The sequence below is a fragment of the Aotus nancymaae genome, unplaced genomic scaffold, assembly GCF_030222135.1.
Source record: "Aotus nancymaae isolate 86718 unplaced genomic scaffold, 86718_ANA_hifiasm-v0.15.2.pri h1tg000012l, whole genome shotgun sequence".
NCBI lineage: Eukaryota > Metazoa > Chordata > Mammalia > Primates > Aotidae > Aotus > Aotus nancymaae.
This window is the reverse complement of record NW_026988423.1, coordinates 29,402,030-29,418,792: the sequence shown is the minus strand read 5'-3', so window position 1 is coordinate 29,418,792 and position 16,763 is coordinate 29,402,030. Positions and strand designations below refer to the sequence as shown.

Genomic DNA, 16,763 nt, shown 5'->3' with positions numbered 1-16,763 from the left:
CTAGGGAATAGAAGCTGTGCCAGTGAAGTGGCCTTAGGACGATTTTTCCAGCCAACTAAGAGGAGGTCATTATTATCTTCTCTCTTGACCCAATTTCCCTCCAGCTGTTGGCATCTTGGACCAAACATGAGAATTTATAGATTGAGACCAAGCAGACTCAAGCATAGAAGGGGAAAAAAAAACAAGAAGGCAATAAGTGTGAGTCTCAAATCCAAAAAGAGTATCAAGGGGTGGTTGGGACTGGCTATGGCTGTGCTGGTCAGGCATGCTGATCTCAGAACATTCAAGGGACGACTAACACACACACCTAGTATTTTCAAAGAACTTCCATATCCACTGTCTGTAAACCTCATGCCGACATTTTACAAATGAGGGAAGTGGGACTCAGAGAGGCTACGTGACTTACTCAAGATCTCTCTGCCAATAAGAGGCGGAAGCAGGATCTCAACCTCAGTGTAACTGACTCCAAATCCCACCTGCGTTCATCCGTTTTTCTCCATTGGCTTGGCCGGCAGGAGAAGAAGCCAGGAGCCAGAGATGAAGAGAAATTTCCTCTGAAGTTTTGCTCAGAAGAGCACCTGGTGTTTCCCCTCTCTTCTCCCTCTTACAAACAACTAAAGGGGAGTTAGAAAACACAAAACACTAGGACTAGGGGTGAAGGATGTGCTTAAACTGGTCACTGGGACTACACATCACCAGGGCCACAGAACAGAGCTTCCCTGAAATAGCAACTGGAGGCGGCTCCCACCAAGCCGTATCATCCCCTTGACTCATGCAGTTGGCTCTTCCTTAGTTTGTGGAAATGAGACAATGAAGATGCGGATGTGCCAGATTGCTGGAAATGAGCCCTGTGGTCTCTGGGAGCCATCCAGACATACCCTACTGTTGGGAAGTCCCCTCGGCCACCGCCGCAAGTCTCTCTGAGTGCCCTGGAGAAAGAGTTCTAGTGTTCTGCAGGAACAGCTGAGGAATCGGCCCCTCCAGTCGCCTTCAGGTGTTAGCACTTGGCTCTCCAGAACCTGGGAGTAGGGCAAGGGTGTGCCAAAGGTGATCTCCAGGCACAGGGCATGTGACCATGGGGCAGGGGCCATTCCTCAGGCTACGGGAGCCCCTGGGGCTCTCTCCCTGCGGTACACACAGGCCATCTCACCTCTCCACTCTCACCCTGCTGAGGACAGAGCTAGTGATGGATTGGAATTCCTTTGAGACTTGCCTTATTTTACCCTGAGGGAAACCTATCATCTTTCTGGATTGTGGAGTAAAATTAAGTTGGCATGAAAACATTAGCAAGCACTTAGTCTCCCCAAGTCCAATGTAGAAGCAGAGAAGACTAAAGTCAGACTGCTGACAGCGACATTCTTGGGGAGCCAGCAGTCGGGGGAGTCAGACACTCTTGAAGGCTCAATGCCTGCGAAATCCCAAATTGGCCTCCTGTGCAGTAAATCCTCCCATCCCACCACATCCTTTCCTGTCTCGTCCTCAGCTGACTTCAGTGTCCATATGAATCTCCCCTTTATCACTCTGGCCCCACAGATCCTTGACCCCATAAACTCCACTCCATTCTGCCTCTGCCACATACACCCACAGAATTTGGGATAGGAATCAGGGCCAGAGAACTGAATTGGGGATTTCAGAAGTAGAGGTGCTAAAGGTGGTGACATTCTGTTCTCTGGTCCCAATTCCTGTCCTTCCAACTCTGTCACTCTGTAACTTTCACTCTGCCTGTTCTTTAGCGTAAAGACCATGGTGTTTCCTTGCTCTGATTCTGTCTTTGTCAGTCTTGGTCTGGGTGTGAGAGGAAAGAGGAGGAGTGAAGCGGCCTTCTACTTGACAGGCTGTTAGGTTGTGGCTGGCACTGAAGCCGGGCTGGGAAGGGGAGGAAGGGAGGGGCGTCAGCTGGGTTAGCGGCCCTGCAGAGAAGCCGGCCAGTAACAATTGAGAACAAAGGTTGGATACTCTTCCGCTGAGCTTCAGAGCCTGGCCTTAGCCTTCCGGGAACAGCTCCAGGAAATGGCTGAGATTCCAGATTTGGAAGGAAGAGATCTGTAAACACGAGCTGAGCTCTGAGAGGGGAGTGTGGCCTCTGTCTAGGTTGTTGGGGGGAAGGGGGCAGCGGGTGAGAGGTGGTATTCTAGGCTCAAAAGCTGCAAGGCCTGTCTGCTACAGACACAGACACAGGGTCTCAGGACTGGAAAGACTCTTAAAAGGTCTTTTACTACAACCAACTTTCCAGGGCCTGAAAAATACTCCTGCTGAGGATGCTCCAATAGTTTCAGTGATGGGATAGACCTAAAAATAAATGCACAGTATTGGCTCAGCTTTATGGATTGTTCATACTGCATCAGGCACTAGATGCCCCTGGTTTTATGCTTTATGTGTTTTGTCATTACTTTATCCCTCAAGGCAGGAACTAATATTATTATTTCCATCCTATAGAGAAGGAAACGGACTTGCCCAAGGTCTCCACAGACACTTCTTTTATCCATCTCTGAACTGAATATGGACACATCCTGTGGAAATCTCCCAGCTTGTCCCTGAGTCTCTGAGTCCTTCCTGTCTCACCCTACTCCACCTCCGGCCCATCTGCCCCTGGGGAAATGGACCAGGGCATTACAATCCACCCCTGCTCTGCTTCACTCAACCTCTCCGGCCTGCAGCCCCACTGCCCTCTGTCCTCAGCCTCTTGTTGTGTCCTGAGACTCCTGGGGTTTTCATTCCTCTGTAGCAGGTGGCAAAGGGATAAGGATTGGGATCCAGGGATACAATTTGAATAGAGGATTAAGGCTTTGATTGGAATTATGCTTAGTGTAAGGATACCCTGTAAGAAATCCCAGACCAGATCATGAGATAAAGCTTAGGGCTGAAGTTAGTGTCAGGGGCTACGGCTAAAGGGTCGAGGTCAGAGAGTTTCTCGCCTCTGGTCTCCTCCCAGTTCTCCAAGGCACTGAGGGCCAGGCAGGAAGCATCGGTTTCCTCAAAGCCGCTTCCCTCCTGGGGCAGAGTCTCGGTCACAAACAACCACCACCAGCCCACCCCACCCCTCCTTCCCTCTTCGCTGTGAGCTCAGAGCAGCAGGACAAAGTGCTCCGGACAAGGACAGAGGACTGAGAGTAGCCATGGGCTCTGGAGGAGAGAGCCTTCTGGGGAACAGGGGTTCCCTGCCTCTGCTGCTCCTGCTTACCATGGGTAAGTACGGCCCTCCCTCTCCTGGTCTATGCTCCCGGGATCCAAGGCCTGCTCAGCGCAGAAGAGGCCTGCTGACGACTTGCTTCCCTTTTGCAGTGGGGGAACCAGAGATAAGAATGATGACAATGATGATGATTAGTGTGTTTAAGTATATGTGTGTTTGTGTGTGTGCGCACACGCCAGAGAGAGAAAGAGAGAGACAGAGAGAGAAAGAGAGCGAACACGCCATGCAAGCACTGGCCTGGATGCAGTGCACGCTGGCCCTCTCTCCTCCCAGCTAGCTTGTTCTTTGGGAGGCGACCTTCAGTAGTTCAGAGTACCGGTCATCTGGCAAACTCGCACACAGGAGAAGACAGATGAAGGGTGGGCCAGGAATTTGGGATGTTGCTGGGATGTTGCTGTTGATCAGACTGGGCTTTCCTCCCTTATCCTCCAGGAGGCATGGCTCAGGACTCCCCGCCCCAGATCCTAGTCCACCCCCAGGACCAGCTGCTCCAGGGCCCTGGCCCTGCCAGGATGAGCTGCCAAGCCTCTGGCCAGCCACCTCCCACCATCCGCTGGCTGCTGAATGGGCAGCCCCTGAGTATGGTGCCCCCAGACCCACACCACCTCCTGCCTGATGGGACACTTCTGCTGCTGCAGCCCCCTGCCCAGGGACACGTCCATGGTGGCCAGGCCCTGTCCACAGACCTGGGTGTCTACACATGTGAGGCCAGCAACCGGCTGGGCACGGCAGTCAGCAGAGGCGCTCGGCTCTCTGTGGCTGGTGAGGCCTGGGAAGGGGAGCTTCAGGGTGGGGCAGACCTGCGTGGAGATATCTGAGTTGAATGTTAGAGGGAGCACCTGAGAGGAGGTCAGTGGGATACCTGTGAGCAGAGGCCTGAGCTGGAAGGCTTGGGAGAGGTCGCTGGGGTGGGGCTGGCCCAGAATGGGAGGCCAGGGAAATGGGCAAAGCAGAAGGGGGAGAGTGTGATAAGGGAGGAAGAGGAGGCCTGGGCCCTGCTCCCTGTCACCTTCTGTCCTCCCCACAGTCCTCCGGGAGGATTTCCAGATCCAGCCTCGGGACACGGTGGCCATGGTGGGTGAGCAGATGACTCTGGAATGTGGGCCTCCCTGGGGCCACCCAGAGCCCACAGTTTCTTGGTGGAAAGATGGGAAACCCCTGGCCCTCCAGCCTGGAAGGCACACAGTAAGTGTGACCCCTCCCCCACACTTCATCCTGGCCGGGGCAGACCTGGGCACACCCTGAGGGACTGACCTGCCCTCCAGCCCCCCATCCTCTAGTAGAATTTGAGGAGGGGAGAGCAGGGAGGTCTCAAACTTCCCCCCAGCTCAGAATCCCTCCCCACGTAGGAGACTTCACAGTGAACCTGGCCCTGACAGGTGTCCGGGGGGTCCCTGCTGATGGCAAGAGCAGAGAAGAGTGACGCAGGGACGTACATGTGTGTGGCCACCAACAGCGCAGGACACAGGGAGAGCCGTGCAGCCCGGGTGTCCATCCAGGGTAAGGGCAGGGGTCGGCTAAAGTCAGGGCCGGGCTGCAGGCTTCAGTTAGGGTGGTGTGCTCTGGTTTGGGCTGGGGTTAAGGTATGTGGGGTCAGGGTCAAAGTGCTGGGGGTCTCATGTAGCAGGAGGCTCCCCACTGCCAGAGTAGAAATCTTAATGCTCAAGACCTGAGGACTCTGGGAGTTTGGATTCCTCCCTGGCTGGGGGATGTTCCATGCCTCAGTTCTGTCACTCTGGCCTGTAGGCCCCAGCCCAGCCCTATCCTCCCTACAGAGCCCCAGGACTACACGGAGCCTGTGGAGCTTCTGGCTGTACGAATTCAGCTGGAAAATGTGACGCTGCTGACCCCGGACCCCGGGAAGGGCCCCAAGCCTGGGCCGGCAGTGTGGCTCAGCTGGAAGGTGAGGGCCAAGTGCTAAGGGTGAAAGCCAGTCCAGAGCTCAAGAGAGGGCTGACCCTCGCTATTCCTCGCAACTCCTTTCCAGGTTAGCGGCCCTGCTGCACCTGCCCAATCCTACACGGCCTTGTTCAGGACCCAGACTGCCCCAGGAGCCCAGGGAGCTCCGTGGGCAGAGGAGCTGCTGGCTGGCTGGCAGAGCGCAGAGCTTGGAGGCCTCCACTGGGGCCAAGACTATGAGTTCAAAGTGAGACCATCTTCCGGCCGGGCTCGAGGCCCTGACAGCAACGTGCTGCTCCTGAGGCTGCCGGAAAAAGGTCGGGGCCTGATCCCCTCAGAACCCAACAATATCCCCTATGGCTCCTTCTTATTTGGGGTCCCCTGGGCTGTCCCACTTCAGTCTTGGAGGGAGAAGATAGGTCCTGCTCCGGGACTCCCTTCTGCCCTGGCCAGGCCAGCAGAGCTTTGAGAGGCTTCTCGTCTCCTCGTTGGGGCTCTGTCTCTGTGTCCCCCATCCCAGCTCCTTTCCCTAGAGTCCTTTCCCTCAGAGCCCCTGATAGCCTCTCTCCCACCCCTCCAGTGCCCAGTGCCCCACCCCAGGAGGTGACCCTAAAACCTGGCAATGGCAGTGTCCTTGTGAGCTGGGTCCCACCACCTGCTGAAAACCACAATGGCATCATCCGTGGCTACCAGGTACTCCCACAAGCTGACAGAGCCCTTCTTAGTGCTACTAAGACATCTCTTTTCTCTGGAGTTCTGCATACCCTTCTTTGGGCACTGAGAAAGGTACCTTTGCAGAGAAGCAAAGGAAACCTGCTTCTGCTGAGCAAGGACCTACTGTCTGCCAGACCCTGCCAAGCACTTTTCCTCCATGATCCATTTCACCTCACAGTCTACCCTGGGGTATTATCCCCAATTTACAGACATGGAAAGTGAGGCTAAGGCCACAGGAATAAGAAACAGAGTAGATCAAACCAGGCTGTGAGTAAGAAAGTGGTGCTCAATCTTTGGCTTCTGGAGCAGCAACATCAGCCTCACCCAGGAACTTGTTAGGGATCCAAAACCTCAGATCCTTTCCCAGGCCTAATGAATCAGAAACTCAGAGATGGGCCTGGCAAGCTGTACTTAGCAGACCCTCCAGGTGACTCGGAAGCACGCTGTTATCTGAGAACTGCTGGTGTTACATGTATTTCAGCAGATTGCTTTTGCTCTTCTGTTGATCTAGAGAGAAGAGTCTCTCACTTTGTAGGAAGAATAGAAGAGAAATAGGAAATTGGGTGCATGCTCGGGGAGGGGTTCTCCAGGTAGATGGCAGGGCAGAATGACCACATCCCAGGAGTCTGATCTGCAGATAAAGGGCTCTGCTTCTGGGATTGTGCCTGGGGCAGCTGCTCATCTCTGCTTGTGCCTCAGGTCTGGAGCCTGGGCAACACATCACTGCCCCCAGCCAACTGGACTGTAGTTGCTGAGAAGACCCAGCTGGAAATCGCCACCCACATGCCAGGCTCCTACTGCGTGCAAGTGGCTGCAGTCACTGGGGCTGGGGCTGGGGAGCCCAGTAGCCCTGTCTGCCTCCTTTTAGGTGAGGGCAGTACCCAGAGGCCCCACCCTACCCTTCAGCCTGCATCGCATCTTGCCTTCCTCTCTCCTCGCTCCTGCCTCACACTTCCAGCTCCTCCTCCTTGCCTGCCAGGCCCTCATTACCTCACCTGCCCCTCCAGCTGAGCTTTGCATCCTATACAGAGCAGGCCATGGAGCGAGCCACCCGAGAACCCAGTGAGCATCATCTCTGGACCCTGGAGCAGCTGAGGGCCACCTTGAAGCGGCCAGAGGTCATCGCCAGCTGTGGCATTGTGCTCTGGCTGCTGCTTCTGGGCACCGCAGTGTGTATCCACCGCCGGCGCCAAGCTGGGGTGCACCTGGGCCCAGGTGAGAGTCTTAGGGGGACCCATATGTGTACTGGCCTCTTCAGCATCCAGCCAGAATGGTGCTTTGGATCTCTGGCCAGGTGGTAGAGCCTCTGGATTTAGCCTTCCTCCTGCCTTCTCCCAGGTCTGTACAGATATACCAGCGAGGACGCCATCCTAAAACACAGGTGAGAGGTGAAGGGGGAGGGACCTGAAGTAAAGGATGGGGGCAAGGGACAGTGGAGCTGCAACAGAGAACCGAATGGAGTATTAGTCTACCTGCCCGGCAGTTTGGGACCCTCGTACTTGAATCTCTCCTGTGACTCTAAGTGAGAGTTCATTTCTCTGTCATTAATATTTCCTATCACACCACTTGACAGACTAGTAAACTGAAACTCATAAAACTTCAGTGACTTTGCTCAAGGCTGCTTAACTTCTGAAGCCCCAATCCAGGGCTCTTGTCACCCACCTCTCCTGTTGCCTCACTCTGCTAGGTGGAGAAAAACCAGCATGAGACGACCAACTCAAATGTCTCATCTTCTCTGTGCACCGATGGTCGACCAAGTAGCGCCTGTGTACTCAGTAACTCTCTCACTGAGCCAGTGTGCCTGCCTCGTAATCCACCCGCAGCTCCAGCAGACGGTGTTCAGTGCCTACTGCATAGATGCCTCCTCATTGTTGTCAAAAACAGAAGCTGCCCATAGACCCTTCTGCTTCTAGTATACTTGGCTGCCAGAATAAGTCTGCAGTTTGGGGACATCATGCTGATAAGGAACACATCCTTCTTGCTCCCGTTGTCTGAGTTTCGCGCTAAGTAACCATTTCCTTAGCGCGAAATGGTTACTTTCCTCTGCCTCTCTTCTTGGCTCTTTATCTCATTAGATCTCCTCCAGGAGGCTTCCACTCCAGGTCTGCATCTATCAACAGGAGTTATTGAGCACCTACTATGTGCCAGCACATCCAGGCCTAGAGCTGTCATTTCACTGTCAGGTTCTAAGCCCAGAGCAGGGGTCCAAGCCGGCTGTGTGTTCTGAGCTTTTCTGAACAAACTGACTTCTTTGTTCCAGCAACTGCCTGGCTTTGTCTGCTCTGCCCTAAGTTTTCTCTGGTTTCCCTGATACCTCCTACTCTGTCCTTGAGAGAGACACCATTCTGACCTTCGGTTAATTCATTCCTTTGGAATAGCCTCCACCGTCCTGGATCTCTCAGTATAGACAGAGACAGGCATGAGAGCATATACATGCAATCCCGTATTGGCCATGCAGAAGCAGGTACAAGACACACGGAGGGGGTCAATGTGGAAAAACATAGGAGAAAGAGGATTCCACATTACCCTGACAGTTAGAAGGGGGTGGAGGGAAGAGCAATGAAGCAGCAAGTAATAGCCTGCTATGTCCATAGGGAAAGACAAACCGTTTGTTCTGGCTCGGGTACAGGGTGTGAGATGGGTCAGAGCAAAGGATATAGTTAGGGAGCTAGAATCCAGACCAAGGAGGGTTCTGTTAGCCATGCTAGGCACCTGGGCTCTATCATGGCAAATGAGGGGCCATTGAAGGTCCTACATGGAGAAGTTCCTTGCTTAGATCCCCGTTCTTGAAGGATCACTCAGGCAGCCAGAGGCCAACATCCGTGGAACAAGCTCCTACTCTGCCAGCTGAGTGATCTCACATATTTTCATTCAAACTCAGAGCATCAGCCTTGAGTGTGGAAGGGCCTATTGTTACTATTCTACAGATGAGAAAACTGGGGCTTAGAGAGGACAGTAGATGTACTTACCCAAACTAAGCTGCGACAGATAAGGATTGTCAAACCAGATTTGTCTTCAGGTCTTCTTTTCATCTCAGCATACATAGCTGTCTCTCATTACTATCTCCCAGCTCCGGGTGACTCGCACTTCCCCTCATCCAGGAATAGAAAGGGGTGCTGAGTTTGTGAGACCAGGTCAGAGATCTTAAGGGGTCTGTGAAGGGCTGTAAAGCAGTAGTAAGGATGAAGTCGATACCACCATCTCCTCGCCCTCTTCTGCTGCCCTCTCAACAGGAGGTCTTGGCCAATTAGGTTCTCACTTCTCTCTGTTTCTCCCGGCCTCACCCCTCCCTCCACTGCCCCAGGATGGATCACAGTGACTCCCAGTTGTTGGCAGACACTTGGCGTTCCACCTCTGGCTCTCGGGACCTCAGCAGCAGCAGCAGCCTTAGCAGTCGACTGGGGGCGGACCCCCGGGACCCGCTAGACTGTCGTCGCTCCTGTGAGCATGCCCAGTGGGAGCAAGGGCCTAGCTGGGAGCAGGGATCGCAGAGATGGAAAGCGGAACATGCTGACCATAATTCCTCCTGTCATTTTTATCACAGTGCTCTCTTGGGACTCCCGAAGCCCTGGCGTGCCCCTGCTTCCAGACACCAGCACCTTTTATGGCTCCCTCATCGCTGAGCTGCCCTCCACTCCCCCAGCCAGGCCAAGCCCCCGGGTTCCAGCTGTCAGGTGCCTCCCGCCCCAGCTGGCCCGGCTCTCCAGCCCCTGCTCCAGCTCAGACAGCTTATGCAGCCACAGGGGACTCTCTTCTCCACGCTTGTCTCTGGCCCCTGCAGAGGCTTGGAAGGCCAAAAAGAAGCAGGGTAAGGATGGGGAGGACAGACATAGCCTGAGCTGGTGGTACGCAGGCCCAGGAGTGGGAATGAGGCCTCAAAGCCTGGAGTGGGGTGCAACCCCCACACCCTCCTTCCATTCTCCTCTCGCGGTGGACACGAGGCCTCTTTCTCCTACTACCAGAGCACTCAGCTAGGAGTGCGATCTCCTCAGTTTCTGTTTGCACTGTGTTCTTGTTTCAGTTTGGGTACACCAGCAGTGAGCCCTGTTTCTGCAGTCAATTCAACTCAGCAAACATTTAATAAGCACCACTGCATGCCAGACACGGGGGACACAAGAGACACCAGACGCAGCCCTTGCCTTCTAAGGGCTCAGGGCCTAACAAAAGTGCTGACTGGCATACAAGTCATGCTAGAGCCTGGAGGAATGAGACCAGTGCTGGCATGAAGCCTCAGGCTCCTACGAGCTCATCTCCTGGTGTACTATGTACAGGTGTGCCTAGGCATCGACTCCCAGCTCACTTCTCAGAGAGGAAGGGGTATTTCCTTTCTGGTCAGGTTTCTCTCCTGACTCCCAGCTGCCTTCTTTGACTTTCCAGGGAAAAATAATTATAGCCTCCATTTCTTGATCAATTACTATATGCTAGGTGCTTTACTTATATTTGTTATTTCATTTAATCCTCACAACAAGTTAGCTAGCTATTATTTCTCTAATTTTACAGACAGAAAGAGGGTCAGAATGACTGAGTTGCTGGTTCAAAATTCTGCAAGTATTTAGCTTCAGGGATAAAATCTGAAGGCAGGATAGTCTGCCTTTGAAGGTGATTCTGAGTCTCTTTGGAGTTCCCTCAGGAAATCCTATTCTTTCGTTGAGTTATTTTCCTGTTTCTGGGCTGCAGAACCTTGGCCTGCATTCTACCTGCTGTCTTCATGAGTCTTCTGTACTGATTAGTAAGACCTAACAAATGTTCTACAGCCAAGTCTTTTTTTAAAATGGATATAATCCAACTTTTATTAAGACAAAGATGGATTAAGATAATTAAGAGCTTGTTCAATATCCAGAATTTTATGACTCTAAGTATCAGCAAAGCTGGCATCCTTACCAGCTTTGCCTCAGAATGACTGCATTATAAATCCTTAGTGGTAATGAAACACCAGCTTAAAAGAGGTTGAATAGTCTCATTTGAAAAACAGCCTTCCCATGGAGAATTACACTGAATCTAATGGAATGGATAGCCCCTCTTAGAACAGTAATACTACTGTAAAGAGGTGAGTGGTTTTCTACAGCCAGTTCTTAAGAAGGGTTCCAATTCTGAGAGGAAGCTTCCTAGCCTGTGGTTTAGATCCTTACTTCACTCCTTGTTTCTATCACTCCAGCCCCATCTTGCCACTGCCCCAGGGTAGGTCAACTCCAGTGACTCCTTGGCTGGTGGACACTAGATATTCCCTGTACCTCCCAGGACCTCAGCAGCAGCAAGGTCATGCTGTGATCTTCTTCAGAGCCATGGAGTTGATTCTACTACTGTTTCTTCCTCTTCTAAAACTGGCAGGCTCTCCCAGTGCCCACCACTCCCCTTGACCTGCTTGTTCCTTTTTCTTACTATTTGGCTTTAGTTAGGGTTTCTTCTCCAGTGCTGATATCTCACAATTGCAGTCTCCTCTTCTCATCCATCGTATCAGGTTCTTAGTTCCGCTTGCTTTGCCAGACACATGCACTGAATATTCTCATTCATTCATTATTTTAATTCAAACAAATATTTATTGCAATTCGATCAGTGAGTTTCAACCTTTCACCTTGATAACATTTTTCTTGTATAGTTTATTCAAGTAGAATTGAAACTAAAGTTCAAGTAGCTCCAAGCAATGTAGGAAGAGGGCTTTTGTTATCAGGGTCCCTTAGAGGAGGTGAAACAGGCTGGGATAAAAGTGACCTTTTCCAGGCCTGGCATTTTTCCTTCCCTTTCCACTCAAACCAGCCAACCAACTTGTGCTCACATTTCTGAGCTCAGTCAAGAAGCCAGGCACTAGACATGACAAAGCTGATGATAGCAGAGTTGGAGCACCAACCCCGAAGTTGGCTCCCAGGACTACCTGGGTCATATGAAAGCTATGGGAAATCAATAAAAAACCAAACAGCCAAAGTACCAAAGGAAACTTTGATGGAGGAAGTCTAGTCATTGGTGAGTTTTCATCCCAAAGGATCAGAAGTTCTGACCACTAGTACATAAATAGGGTCTTGGTCAATGCCAAGGCCTGGCTCACTTCCCTGCTCTGAAGCTGCCGGTAGTGGCCCCCAGATCTCTGATATGAGACTGACTAGATAGATCTACCCTGAGGGTCCTGCCTGGTCCCTGGTCTACCAAGAAGGGAAAACTTTTCCTAGCTGGGCTTCTGATCAAGGGACACTAATCTGAAGGCTGTTTCTTTTCTCCTTTGTCTGATGTGCTTCTGGTTCCTGGCCCTGGAAAAATATCTTTCCTCTATTACTCTATTCTCTGGCTTAAACTTAGATACGTTTTGGGTTCTGGCCTGACCAACAAGCATGCTCACAGGTCACTGCACACGGCTGGGGCTGTCTCTTTAGTTTCCTCAGCTTCTCCGTTGTCAAGTTCACCCAGAGCCCTGTCTCTCCACTGCCCATGTGGGCCAGATGACAGCTTCTGTCTTGTAGATGGCTCTTCTCACCTTGTGTTTACATCCACATCTCTGACATCACCCATGCATTCGCTCATTCACTCAACAAACAGTATAGAATAGCTATGGTCAGGGCATTGCCTCCCTGGGATAGACCAATACCTTTTCCCATTCTGAAGTTCTTCTTCCCAGCAGCTGACTGTCTCCTGTCACAGCCAACATAGTGTGTCGATCTCTGTTTTTATCTTACCCACTCAGCTCAACCTGACGGTCCACCCCATCTTTCAAATGAGAGATAGTCAAGTTTCCCAGGGCAGGGCTATCCAGAACCATGTGAGATATTTGCAATGTGAAAAATGGAAATTAATAGATTCTCTGCAAGAAAAGAAGGAGTATTTTTCTTACTGAGCCAAAATTTATGAGAGTAGCAATGTGAGAATATAGAGATCAGGAAGACTGGAATGAATACAGTCAAGGAAAACAAAGTTGTTTTTTAAAGCATCTATCAAAGGTCAAGAATTTTTGCAATCTGTTTTCACTTAATTGTCAAGACCATCATTCGAAGTGGTTGTTTATACATGAAACTCAGACTCAGAAAGGTGCATGGACTTCCCTGAGATCACACAGCTGGGTTGTGCAGGTCTTTTGACTCCAAGCCTAGTGCTCCTTCTATCCTATCACAGCTGCTGGATGAAGATGGGGGTGTGGAGGGGATTCAAGGAAGTGTTTCCCTCTCTTCTCTGGGTTCGGGGTCCTGCAGGCTCAGTTGGATAAGGCTGAAGATGGAGTCGGTAGTTGGAGTCTGAAAGGTCCATGCTGGGTCCTGCCACCACTAACCCTTTCTTTGCAGAGCTGCAGCATGTCAACAGTTCCCCACTGCTCCGGGCCAGCCACCCCTTGGAACTCCGGGCCTGTGACTTGGGAAGTAGAGGCTCCAAGAACCTTTCCCAAAGCCCAGGTGAGAGGGGGGTCCTTAAAAGGAAGTGAAGGGGTAAGGAAGTGAGAGTGTAGGGGTACATGGGTTTACCAGCCCAGGCCCCTCCCGTGGGCTCATCCTCCTTTCCCTGAGAAGGATGATGAGGGTGGATGGGGTAGGGGACAGGTAGCTAAGGGGGCTGGTGGGCAGGCTGGCAAGCTGGGCTCCAGAGCAGATGGGGATGCCACTGTGCTCACGCCCAGGCTTCTGTTTTCCAGGAGCTGTGCCCCAAGCTCTGGTTGCCTGGCGAGCCTTGGGACCGAAACTCCTCAGCTCCTCAAATGAGCTGGTTACTCGACCTCTCCCTCCAGCACCCCTCTTTCCTCACAAAACTCCCCCAACTCAGAGTCAACAGACCCAGTAAGGGGGCATGGGGTTGGGAAGCAGGGCTGGAAGAGCAGGGGTGTGGGGAGTGTGTGCTGGCATTGGACAGGCTGGGGAAGGCGGGACCAAGACTTGAAGAGCTGTGCCAACCACCCTGCCATCACTCTCTCACTCCAATCAGGCCTCCAGTGGCAGCACAGGCTCTCTCCTCGGTCCTGCTGCCGGCAGCCCCCACCCCCATCCTCAGGCCCTGCAGTCCCCCTAGCCCCCGGGCCTCTTCACTCTCTGGTCCCAGCCCAGCTTCCAGTCGCCTGTCCAGCTCTTCACTGTCATCTCTGGGGGAAGATCAAGACAGTGTGCTGACCCCTGAGGAGGTGGCTCTGTGCTTGGAACTCAGTGAGGGTGAGGAGACTCCCAGGTGAGTAGCTTGAGAGATAAGCAAAGAACTACAGAGAAACTACGGTAACACGCGCCTCTCTACTCGCTCCGCCCTTCCTCGATCCAGGTGTTTCTGCTACTACGACTCCCACCCCACCCTAACCATTGCTGTCTCCTCTTTTGCCTCTCCCTAGGAACAGCGTCTCTCCCGTGCCAAGGGCTCCTTCACCCCCCACCACCTATGGATACATCAGCGTCCCAACAGCCTCAGAGCTTGCGGACATGGGCAGGACCGGAGGAGGAGTGGGGCCCGAGGGGGGAGTCTTGCTGTGCCCACCTCGGCCCTGCCTCACCCCCACCCCCAGCGAGGGTTCCTTAGCCAATGGTTGGGGCTCAGCCTCTGAGGACAATGCCGCCAGTGCCAGAGCCAGCCTGGTCAGCTCCTCTGATGGCTCCTTCCTCGCTGATGCCCACTTTGCCCGGGCCCTGGCAGTGGCCATGGACAGCTTTGGTTCTGGTCTAGAGCCCAGGGAGGCAGACTGCGTCTTCACAGGTATGTGAGGTCACCCCATCTTACTCCTCACTCATGCGCCTCGCCTTTCTAACAGCCATCATCATGACATCATTGTTGAAACAACTCATTTTATTGAATGATTACTATATCTCGGGTACTATGATAAGTGCTTTACATACATTTAATATTAAAAGTCTATGTAGAACATTCTTTATCCCTCTTATCCTAATGAGGAAACTGTAAGTCAGATAGTTTTATTAGCTTGCCGAAGGTCACCCACAGAACAAGTTGTCCAATTCTTTTTTGTTTTTTTGAGATGGAGTCTCGCCCTGTCACCCAGGCTGGAGTGCAGTGGTGTGATCTTAGCTCACTGCAACTTCTGCCTCCTGGATTCAAAAGATTCTCCTGCCTCAGCCTCCCAAGTAGCTGCAATTACTGGCACCCGCCCCTATGCCCAGCTAATTTTTTTGTATTTTTATTAGAGATGGGGTTTCACCATGTTGGCCAGGCTGGTTTCAAACTCCTGACCTCAAGTGATCCGCCCGCCTCGGCCTCCCGGAGTGCTGGGATTACAGGTGAGCCACTGCGCCCGGCCCAAATTGTCTAATTCTAAAGGCTGCCAACTGTAGGTCCATTTCCCTGACTCCAGGACTCCCCTCTTACCCTGACTTGGGTCTCCAGGAAAGGTTGCTCCAGCCTCTTCCAATCCCTTCTTCTTGCTCTGACCATGGCTGGGGCTGAGGAGCCACAGGGCTCACCTCTGACATTCCCAGCAGAGTGGGACCTTTATCATCTCCATGTCAACAGAAGGTTGTGCAGGGCCCTGGCTCCTTGGGTATCCCTTCCCCACATGCCCGGTCAGATTCCCCCGTCCCCATTTTACTAACCCTAACTCTACCCTTTGCCCCCAAGAAAAACAACCAGGCTTGTGGCAAATGGGAGGGCAAGGATTATCCAGGACAGAAGGGCTCAGGGTGGCAGAAAAAGAATGCCCAGAGAATGGGTGCGTGAAGGGAGAGTACAGATAGGAGGCCAGAGCTGCCCTGGGAGGAAACAGTGCAAGCACTTCTCCCTAAAGAAACCAATGGATCCAGCCCCTGGGGATGTGGCCTCTGAGACTGATGGGCTGAATTGGGGTTAGGTTATGTTTAGGGCCGAGTACATGCCCTGAGCTGGTCCTAAGCTTTCTGTCCTAAACTGGTCAACCTCCCACAGACACCTCTACCCTCCCTGACAGATGCCTCATCACCTCCCTCCCCAAGGGATGACATCTTCCTGACCCCCAACCTCTCCCTGCCCCTGTGGGAGTGGAGGCCAGATTGGTTGGAAGACATGGATGTCAACCACACCCAGAGTCTGGGAAGGGGGATGCCTGCCTGGCCCCCTGACTCTCGGATCTCTTCCTGGAGAAGTCAGCTCCACTATCCTGTGCCCAAGGCTGGTGGTGAGTATCTATCTTCTTGGCTAACATGGCCATCTTGACCAGAGGGCTCCTGGGAGGAAGCCCGGAGGGAGAGAAGGAACAGGGGAGATAACTTCACTGTCCTTTAGCTTCTCCTGCAGATTCCTCCTGAAATGTGTCCCTGAGACTGCCAAGAAGGGAATGAGAACCACCTCTCCCATCCGCCCACAAGACCTGGGCCGTGGTGTGAGGATCTCGGCCTGTGCTTCTCTGCAGTCGGGGTCCACCTTCCCCAGCCTCCAGAGAGTTCTCCCTCCAGGATTGTGAAAACAAATGAAAACGAAATTAGAGGAAAGCAGACCTGGAGCCCCAGAGGGCAAAACATCATCTCCACTGATTCCTAGCCACTGCTTTCTCCTCTATGCCACCCACTCCCACGACCAGGCCATTCTGGCCTGAGAAGCAGCCCTGTCTCCTGCCCTCCCCACCCACTTGGATCACAGGAAGTGGAGGAGCCAGAGGGGCCTTTGTGAAGGCTGCTGGGAGAGGGCTGTGGAGGAAGGAGCTTCTTGGAGCCCCCTCTTAGAGAAGAGCTCAACTCTCTCCCAACCTCACCATGGAAATAAATTAAGGATGAACGCCACTAAGGCACTGAGGCCCAACCTCACACCAAGCAAAGGGTTCAAGGCTGTGCCTAGGGAGGATGCTGAAGGAAGGGAGGTGTGAAGCCATGGGATGAAGGCACTGTCCTCGTACTGCTGTCACTATGAGCTTAAGAAATTTGATACCATAAAATGGCAAAGACTTGAATTCTGTGAGATCATTCCCTGGAGCACCATTTTTAGGAGGGCACCTGGAGAGATGGCAAGAGTTCCCGGAGTTAGGCAGGGATCAGGCATTCACCGACACTCAGAGAGTGTCACCCATTTCTGTTCTGCAGTTAAAGGGAGAATG

At 52.7% G+C, this 16,763-nt stretch overlaps 1 protein-coding gene across 3 annotated transcripts; it reads left to right on the top strand.

Moving 5' to 3' along the window:
• The first annotated feature begins 2,814 nt into the window (after positions 1 to 2,814).
• Positions 2,815 to 16,452, top strand: ROBO4 (roundabout guidance receptor 4). 3 transcript variants are annotated; one of them, XM_021671220.2, is made up of 18 exons: positions 2,816 to 3,186; positions 3,623 to 3,952; positions 4,218 to 4,375; positions 4,570 to 4,690; positions 4,966 to 5,093; positions 5,178 to 5,406; positions 5,670 to 5,782; positions 6,503 to 6,671; positions 6,833 to 7,018; positions 7,142 to 7,184; positions 9,108 to 9,244; positions 9,348 to 9,611; positions 13,066 to 13,173; positions 13,410 to 13,551; positions 13,697 to 13,933; positions 14,088 to 14,446; positions 15,645 to 15,851; positions 15,971 to 16,452. In XM_021671220.2, the coding sequence occupies exons 1-18, from the start codon at positions 3,117 to 3,119 to the stop codon at positions 15,979 to 15,981; spliced, it is 3,012 nt and encodes a 1,003-aa protein (XP_021526895.2). In that variant the 5' UTR covers positions 2,816 to 3,116; the 3' UTR covers positions 15,982 to 16,452. The 3 variants fall into 3 exon arrangements, with proteins under 3 accessions (XP_064231598.1, XP_021526895.2, XP_064231599.1); XM_064375528.1 differs by lacking the exon at positions 15,971 to 16,452 and having other exon boundaries at positions 2,815 to 3,186; positions 15,089 to 15,709; XM_064375529.1 differs by lacking the exons at positions 2,816 to 3,186; positions 3,623 to 3,952 and having other exon boundaries at positions 4,309 to 4,375; positions 4,540 to 4,690.
• The last annotated feature ends 311 nt before the right edge of the window (positions 16,453 to 16,763 follow it).